General features: G+C 59.0%; 1 protein-coding gene across 1 annotated transcript in view; it reads left to right on the top strand.

Annotated features, from left to right (window-relative positions):
• Positions 1-8,440, top strand: part of LOC104122026 (receptor-type tyrosine-protein phosphatase V-like) — a 41,954-nt gene that overhangs the window by 29,784 nt on the left and 3,730 nt on the right. The window contains 12 exon segments of the mRNA XM_035889743.1: positions 379-469; positions 988-1,064; positions 1,896-2,030; positions 2,508-2,630; positions 3,115-3,275; positions 3,594-3,729; positions 4,339-4,418; positions 5,204-5,291; positions 5,738-5,828; positions 7,037-7,113; positions 7,449-7,583; positions 8,103-8,225. Of these exon segments, the coding sequence (XP_035745636.1) occupies positions 379-469; positions 988-1,064; positions 1,896-2,030; positions 2,508-2,630; positions 3,115-3,275; positions 3,594-3,729; positions 4,339-4,418; positions 5,204-5,291; positions 5,738-5,828; positions 7,037-7,113; positions 7,449-7,583; positions 8,103-8,225 (1,317 nt within the window).

Here is an 8,440-nt window from a genome sequence, read left to right as displayed (position 1 = left end):
ATGGTTGGGCTGGGGGAGCTTAAAGGGCTTTGCCAACCCAAACAGTTCCATGATTCTATGATTCTGTTTCTGTTTTCTCAGCACAAAATGCTCTGAGTTTCTTGGTAGATTTCTGATTTCTGAGTGGTTTTTTTTTCCCCAATACTTGTTCTTGGGCTTGTTTTCTTTGAAATACAAACAGTGCTGTTGGAAAAGGCACTGGGAGAAGCCAGCTATGGCTCAGAGTATACAGGCTGTCCTGAGGGAGCAAAGAAGTTCCTTGCACATTGGTGACCCTCTCGAACCACCAGACCAAGCCGTTGGCCATGAGCAGGGCGCTGGGTCGGCCGGCAGCTCTCCAGAGAGACACTTGTGATCACCCTCTCCCTTGTCCTGCAGGAGCTGAAGGAAGTTGGGAAGGAGCAGCCAAAGGTGGAGGCCGAGCTCCCAGCCAACGTCTCCAAGAACAGATATCCCCACGTGCTGCCCTGTAAGTGCCGTCTCCTCCCCCAGCACCCGGGGTGGGAATTCACGCTGCATGCGCAGGGACGGGCTCGCCCTGCATCGCTGTGGGGTTCACAGCGCCTGGCTCCGCTCCTGGGAGAAGGAGTCTTGCAAGGGGCTTCAGTTTCCCTTTTCCTGCTGGAGACTCCAGGCTTAAGGGTTGAGCCAGGGCTGAGCCATCACCTTCCCGCAGGCTGCTGGGCAGGCGCTGAGTGAGCCCAGCTCAGGGATGGGTCCCAGGCAGAGACCAAAGGGGGACCACGAGTGTCCCATGGCGTCTCCCATGAGCCTCATGATAGCATCTCTGCTTTCTTACCCCCCCGCTAACCCTGCTGGCGGGCACTGCTCACCTCTCCAGGGAGGAGGTGCCTGGCCGAACACACAGCTCCATTGCTGGCTGCGTACCTGGAGCCAGCGGAGCTGCCGGGGTGTTACCCAAGTGGAGATGGCCATGTCTTGGTGAAGGGCTGGCTCGGGGGGACACGTGTGTATGGTTTCTTTCAGACGATCACTCTCGGGTCAAGCTGAGCCAGCTGGGGGAGGATCCATACTCAGACTACATCAATGCCAACTTCATGCCTGTGAGATCCCACTTGCCTTCCCCACAGAGACATGGCCATGGGGCACCATCAGAGAAACTCTGCCTGGATTGAGGCTGTGAGGGCTGGTGGGCAAGAGCTGCCGCTGCAGGCGCAGCTGGTGCAGACTGGCAAGGAGCTGGGGGTCAGGTGGAGATGCGCAGTTGCCCTTTAGCAGGGGTTGATGGAGACCCTCAGATGGCAAGTGCTGAGAATGCAGAGGTGTGAGTGTGGGCAGACTGGCAAGGCTTTCTGCTTTCTTCTTGAGGACTTTCCTCTTCCCATCCTCTCCCAGCTTACTGCCCTGTCTGTCTGTCTGCTCTTTCTCCTTCTGGTCTGTGCAGCTGCATTTGAACAACCCCGGAGCTGTTCCCACATCCCCCATCCGGGAGGTTTTCCCAGGTAACTGGCAGGGCACACAGCATGCATGCACGGGTCTGTGGATGCACGGGGCATGGCTGTGTCAAAGGGGCAAAGGCAAAGCAGCAGCCTGAGACCTTGCATGCTCGCCCTGCCCTCAGCAGTGACTGGGGAGCACAAGAAAGACCCAGATCTGTCTTTCCCTGGTCAGGCTGAATGAGGAACCGCTTGGAGGGAAACAGGGGGGATCACGTCTTTATTCCAAATATGTAGAGAGCTGTGTTGGGCAGCACGTGCGTCCTGTGAAATTGGCTGCCCCTGACATCAGCTGCCTGGGAGCTGTCCCCCCCTGGGCTAAGGGCAGCAGGCATTTCTCCCCCTACCACAAAAGCAGGCCAGGCACTGATCCTGTCCCAGGGCAGGACCCACCTGCCTCAGCAACTTGCCAACTCCTCCTGTCTGCCCCTTCCTCAGGGCTACACATCCCAGCAGGAGTTCATTGCCACCCAGGGGCCCCTGAAGAAAACGATAGAGGACTTCTGGAGGCTGGTGTGGGAGCAGAATGTCTGCAACATCATCATGCTGACAGTGTGCATGGAGAACGGGCGGGTAGGTCGGCACCACGGGGCTTCCATGTGCCAGCCCCAGCCAAGCCCAGACCGGGTCGTGCGAGCTGAGCCCGGGGCTGGGTTTGTGTCCCCCACCAACCCCTGCTCAGATGTGGCTCCGGGGTGAGCATGGGCCGCACAGCTTCCCCGACAGGCAGCTCGGGGGGACAGAGGCTGATGTGTGCAGCTCGGTGTCAGCTTGGGGTAGGAAGGGGCAGAAGTGGAGCTTAGCTGGAACCATGCCCATCACCCTCAGACATTTCTGCAGTGTCTGAAATTACCGCTTGCCTCTGGATGAGACACCCCACATGGGCTGCTCCTGGTGGGAAGGGGAAGTACCCCTGCCTGCTCCCCAAGACCCGCCCTGGCTCCCCACAGAGCTGCTGCTCTCCAGATGCTCCCAGGGAGCTGGGAGGTCACCCAGGGGGACCTGGGCCCTCACTGGCCTCACTGGGACCCTGTCTTGCCTGTACTCTAGGTCCTCTGTGATCATTACTGGCCATCCGAATCTGCCCCAGTCTCCTACGGGCAGGTCCAGGTCCATCTGCTGACCCAGAGTAGCTCCGAGGAGTGGACCATGCGTGAGTTCAAACTCTGGCATGTGAGTAAGGATCCAAGAGGACAGACTCGGGGACCTGTCAAGGGCTGGGGGTTTGCATGGGGTGCAGTGCTGTTCCTCCTCAGTGGTGATGGCATAATTTCCTTTCCCTGCCATTAGCGGGGTTCAAAGTCCCAATCCCCTGCGGAGCAGTCTGTCACCACCAGTGTGTATTACCCCCTCTGTCCACCCTGCTCTCTCCTGTCCACGTCCCTGCACTGGGACACAGCCTGCAGCTTCACGGGCACATTCCCCAGCAGTCAGAGGCAGGTCTCGTCCTTGCCACCTCCACGTGCCTCACCATGGCAGGGGACCATGGTGGGGGGCCGGGAGCAGGAGCCACCAGGCAGTGCAGCAGATACGGTGCTCACTGTTCCCTGCAGCTGAGCCAGGTGTCCCCAAGACCCAGGTGCCCCCAGGGCTGCGGGGTGCATGCATGTCCCTGTCCCAGTGGACTGCATGCTGACCACCAACATCCCCCTGGCAGGAGGGTCTCCAGGCAGAACGGCATGTGTCCCACCTGCATTACACGGCATGGCCCGACCATGGCATCCCGGAGTCCACGACTTCCATCATGACCTTCAGAGAGCTGGTCCGGGAGCACATCCAGAGCACCAAGGATGCGGGGCCGACCCTCGTGCACTGCAGGTAAGGCTCTGCTCTGGGGGACGGCAGGAGGGGACGATGGGCGAGGGCATGGGGGACGAGGGTCCTACTTGTGCACAGGCTGGGGGGGGAAAGCAGCACCCAGGAGACACAGCTGGTCTGTAGAGAGTCTCCTGCTTGGGTGTTGGGGATTGCAGGTCTGCTTGCAGCCTGACCCCCAGTCCCCCGGGACGGGGCAGCTGGAGAGGGTCCGCACCAACCCAGGGCAGCCTGAACGGCCCAGGGTGCCGGTAGCAGGGGAGGGGAGCCCATCGCCTGTGAGGTCGGGCAATGTTTAACCCTTGCTGTCCGTGGTCTCAGTGCCGGGGTGGGCCGCACTGGCACCTTCATTGCCCTGGACCGACTGCTGCAGCAGATGAAGCAGGAGAAGGTGGTGGACGCCTTTGGTGTGGTTTACGCCTTGCGGATGAACCGTTACCTGATGATTCAGACGCTGGTAAGACCTCTGCTCCCCCTTCCCGCAGGCCCCTTGCCCCACAGCATCCACAGATCCACTAGCTGGGCTGACAGAGAGATGAGCTGGCCGGCCAGCCCCAGCACCCCCAGGCTGGTCCCCAACCTGACGCCATGTCACGGTGCTGCTCAAGGCAGTGGCTCAGCTGGAGTGGAAGTTGCTTGGCTGTGGGGGTCTTCAGCAGCTTCACGCCCTGCCAGACCCACAGCAGCAACATGCAGAGTCTCAGAGCCCTCCCAGGAGGCTCAGAGACACCCCAGAGCACCTAAGAGCAGGATGGGGCCCTTTGCAGGCAATTCTTAGCCCACACCATGTCGTTGGCCTGTGATGGCCACAGCGCATCGAATATTTCCAGTTGTCAGGGTTGGGACAAGGTGTCAGTGCTACTCTTCAGGACAGACAGACAGACCAACATAGTGGAGGGATCCAGGGGCTCTGAGACTGAAGTAGCCAGGGCCTTTTGGGCATGAACATAGGGATTTTGGGGCATGAATGCAGGACACCCTCTGCCCACTAGGCAGTGCCATACCCACCCTTTCAGCTGCCTGCGTGGTGCGATGCTCTACCTTCCTGTCTGCCTTTGCCTTCCAGTCCCAGTATATTTTCCTGCACAGCTGTATCCTGGAAAAGATCTTGGAGGAACCACTCCTGGGTTTATCAGGGACAGAGAGGTAAGGGCCTGCTGTGTTTCACCGGCCACTTACCCACCCTGATCCACAGCCCCTTCTGGCAGCAGGCTGGGACCCTGACCCCAGCTTGAGCCCTGGCTCCAGGACAGAAGGACAGGGGACCCCAGCCAGCCATCCCACCCGCTGTTTTGAGGGCGCCAGCCCAGGGCTGGGTGTTCCCTGCAGCATGGGGACCCCAGCCCAGAGCTAGGTGTGGGACACTGGGCACACTGGGAGGGCTGGGAGGACCTCATCCTCCTTTCCTCCAGTGCCAGTCTCCTGGGCTACGCCAATGCCAAAGAGCTGCAGACCTGTCCTGGGGAAGGCATTTCCATCAGCCCCTGGCTTCCCAACCCACAGGGATGCCCTAGAGATGGGTTCAAACTGGAGGGGCTCATGGCAGCTGGGTGGCCTTGGGATGTCCCTTCTAACAGAGACCGAGAGGAGGGAGCAGGGTCAGGCTGGGCATGGCTTTGCCCACCTACCTGGTCTCTGAGGCTACATCTGGAGGTCACATATCTCTCTTTATAGTCAAATTCTTTCCTCCCTCATTCAGAACAGGATGTCCTTGTCCTTGCTGCATCTTGGGAATCAGCCCTGGGCTGTGCCACACCTGAGACCTGCCTTTGTCTAGGGGAGAGCAGGTTGGCACGGGCCAGAGCTGGGCTGGGGACCTGCAAGGGCCACGGCGTTTGAGCATTGAAGGTGTCAGTCCACCTGCTGCAGACACAGCCTGGATGCTGCCCAGGTTGCTCAACCTCACCCTCACCCCTGGTTTCTCTCCCCAGGTCCTGCCCCATCCCACTGAAAAGCTTCACTCAGCACTATGCCCAGAAGGCAGCCAAGTCCCATGTGGGCTTCCTGAGGGAGTACGAGGTGAGAGCGGTCCTGGGCAGGGTGCAGGGAGCCCTGCGGTGGCCACAGGCAGTGGAGGGAGCTGGGCAGTGATAGCACCTGGTCAGGCTGGGGGACATCCAAGAGGTGCCTCCTGAGTGTGTCCCATGCTCCAGTTCCCTCATTCCTGGTTATCCTGGCAGCGTCCCCTCTCCATGGCATTGTGTTCCCAGCACGTTGTTCCCTCATGCACCCTGCACTGATCAGGGTCTGTCCATGACCCCCTCCCTCCCAGACCCCATGCAGCGTAGGGACCTACCTGAACACCATTCTCCGACAGAGACGCAGCCATCTACTGACCTTGCAGGACCGTGACACCCAGAGGTGGCCACCTAGCACCCCCGCTAAGGCTGCAGCTGTAGCCAGGTGTCCCCAGGAGTCCCCAGTTCCCTCTGCTCCTCCTGACCCTTCCACTTTCACTCTGGCAGACTCTCCTAGAAGTTGTCAAGGAAGAAGCCAGCTCTGCAACACCATCTTCAGGCAACCAGCAGACACGGCCCTCTTCCAGCATCCTTCCGTGTAAGTGCTGTGACACCTTGTGTCCTCTTCCCTCCTGTACCTGCGTGGAGCCAGGCCGGGCCAGGGCCCGTGCTCCACAGCACAAGAAAATATTTTGACACACTGCAGTGAGTCCATCAGGAGGCCACCACAGTGTTTTGGGGGTGGAGCGCATGATGCATGGGACTGAGATAGGTGGGGTTGTTCAGCCTGGAGGGCTGGAAGGGTGTTACTGCTCTCTTCAGCTGCCTGCTGGGAGGGCACAGGGAAAATGTAGAGTCTTCTCAGAAGTGCACCGTGGAAGGACAAGAGGCGATGGGGGTGATTTGGAAGGGCAATCCAAATCAGTATAAGGAAAAAAAATTCCCCAGTGAATTTTGGCCCAGTGGCCACTCCTGACCCTTCCACTTTCACTCTGGCAGACTCTCCTAGAAGTTGTCAAGGAAGAAGCCAGCTCTGCAACACCATCTTCAGGCAACCAGCAGACACGGCCCTCTTCCAGCATCCTTCCGTGTAAGTGCTGTGACACCTTGTGTCCTCTTCCCTCCTGTACCTGCGTGGAGCCAGGCCGGGCCAGGGCCCGTGCTCCACAGCACAAGAAAATATTTTGACACACTGCAGTGAGTCCATCAGGAGGCCACCACAGTGTTTTGGGGGTGGAGCGCATGATGCATGGGACTGAGATAGGTGGGGTTGTTCAGCCTGGAGGGCTGGAAGGGTGTTACTGCTCTCTTCAGCTGCCTGCTGGGAGGGCACAGGGAAAATGTAGAGTCTTCTCAGAAGTGCACCGTGGAAGGACAAGAGGCGATGGGGGTGATTTGGAAGGGCAATCCAAATCAGTATAAGGAAAAAAAAATTCCCCAGTGAATTTTGGCCCAGTGGCCAAACACTGGATCAGGGGCCCAGAGCATCTGCAGGCTCTTCCTCCTTGGAGATACGTAGATCTCCACTGGCCAAGATGCTGAGCAACCTGCACTGCTCTGAGCAGGACATTGGGATAGAGACCTGCGAAGGTCCCTTCCCACCCACAGAAAAGGATTCCCCTCTGGCATCTCCAGACCAAGTCCCAGGGCTGTCTTTTGGAGACTAATGTCCATCAGCTGGACAAGAGCATTGCAGAGGGTGGGACCTTTGCAGAGAAAGAGTGAATGGGGCGTTGGATATGTCGGGTCTGAGCTGTGTGAGTGCCAGGCTGCCCTGGCTCCCTTCACCTCCCACGTATTTTGCAGACGATCGCTCCAGGGTGAAGTTTTCCCTGCTGGAACAGGGCCCTATCTCAGGTCTCCTGCAGACGTGGCGTGTCCCGGTGAGTCGTACCCCCAACCGCAATGCCCACCCCATGGTCCTGCCACGTCCATTTTCCATCCTCACCCTGGTTCCTGCACTGCTCCACCAGTCACTGCTGCCGTGACCCTGTGTGGACAAGAGGGGGCTGTGGGGACTGAGGATGTGCCTTGCTCCTGGACCCCTGCCCAGTTTGGGCTGTCCCCGCTTCCCTCCCTTGGTGCTTTCCCTCTCTCTTTGCCTCCTGACCTGCTGAGCTTCCCCTTCTTTTCCTGGCCTCTCCTGCAGCTGCCTGGGTGACGAGGTACCCGTGCCACCCTCTCCAGCAGGAGAGTGACGTTCTCCTTCCCCACCCAGGGCTGCAACTCCAGCAGGGAGTATCTGGCTGTCCAGGGGCCTGACAAGTTGACCATGGAGGACTTCTGGACCCTGGTGTGGGAACAGGACGTTCACACCATCCTAACACTTCTCCCATGGCAGGAGAAGGGGGAGGTAAGGCTCCAGTGCCTGCTTGCCCCATGGCAGAGCAGGGATCTGTTTAACGGAGCGGGAAGCTCTCACAGCTCCAAAACGTGAACTCCCGTCACAGCCCCTGAAGCCTGGGTGCAGATCCAGCTTGGCCAAAGCTGAACCTTTCCTGTGCCAAAAGTGCTCCCGCTGCTTGTCATGGGAGACAGGTTCTGTCTGCCCACCATGCAGCCCATGGCTGTGGACTCTTCAAGCTGCATCTCCATGGAACCCAAGGACAGCAGCTCCGGCTTCTGTGCCTCCGAGGTGGAGAGTGTTTGCTGAGCAGACCCCCGCTGCCAAGCAAGCTCTGTGTTACCAGGGAAGCTGGCTGCAATCTGCTGTTGTTTCCAAAAACTCCCCCAGGGTTTAGCTAGGGGATGAACTGACATGGAGTGATACTGGGGGGGCTCTTGGTCCAACCCCATCTCAGGTCCCTGCGATGGTGACTGATCTGAGATATGGCAACCATCCACATGAAGCCAAACTTGTTGTTGCGCACAGGTCCCAGGTGAGGTGTGCTGGCCCCTGGAAGGAGACTCTCTCTGCACAAAGATGCTGACCATCCAGTGTGGCACAGAGAAGCTCGTCTGCGGGTGGAGGTGTATCCAGCTCAAAATCAAACACGTATGTGTTGATGGGGCTGGCCTGGCTCCCACAGCCTGGGATCCCCCAGTTCTTCCCTTCTGGCAAAGAAGTCTGTAGGGGGAGGGCTGAGGGGTCTGTGGAGGCTTGTCTGAGCTGCAAGAGCGGAGTGCCAGCAGTCTGCAAATGCAGGAGGGAATCTCGACTGCAACATCCAGAAGAGCATCTGCTGAGTAGCACTAGGAGAGGACCGGGGG

Source organism: Egretta garzetta, unplaced genomic scaffold (assembly GCF_000687185.1).
Source record: "Egretta garzetta isolate BGI_Z169 unplaced genomic scaffold, ASM68718v1 scaffold202, whole genome shotgun sequence".
Classification (NCBI taxonomy): Eukaryota; Metazoa; Chordata; class Aves; order Pelecaniformes; family Ardeidae; genus Egretta; species Egretta garzetta.
Note: the sequence above shows the minus strand (reverse complement) of the source record. Positions and strands in the feature narration are given on the sequence as shown.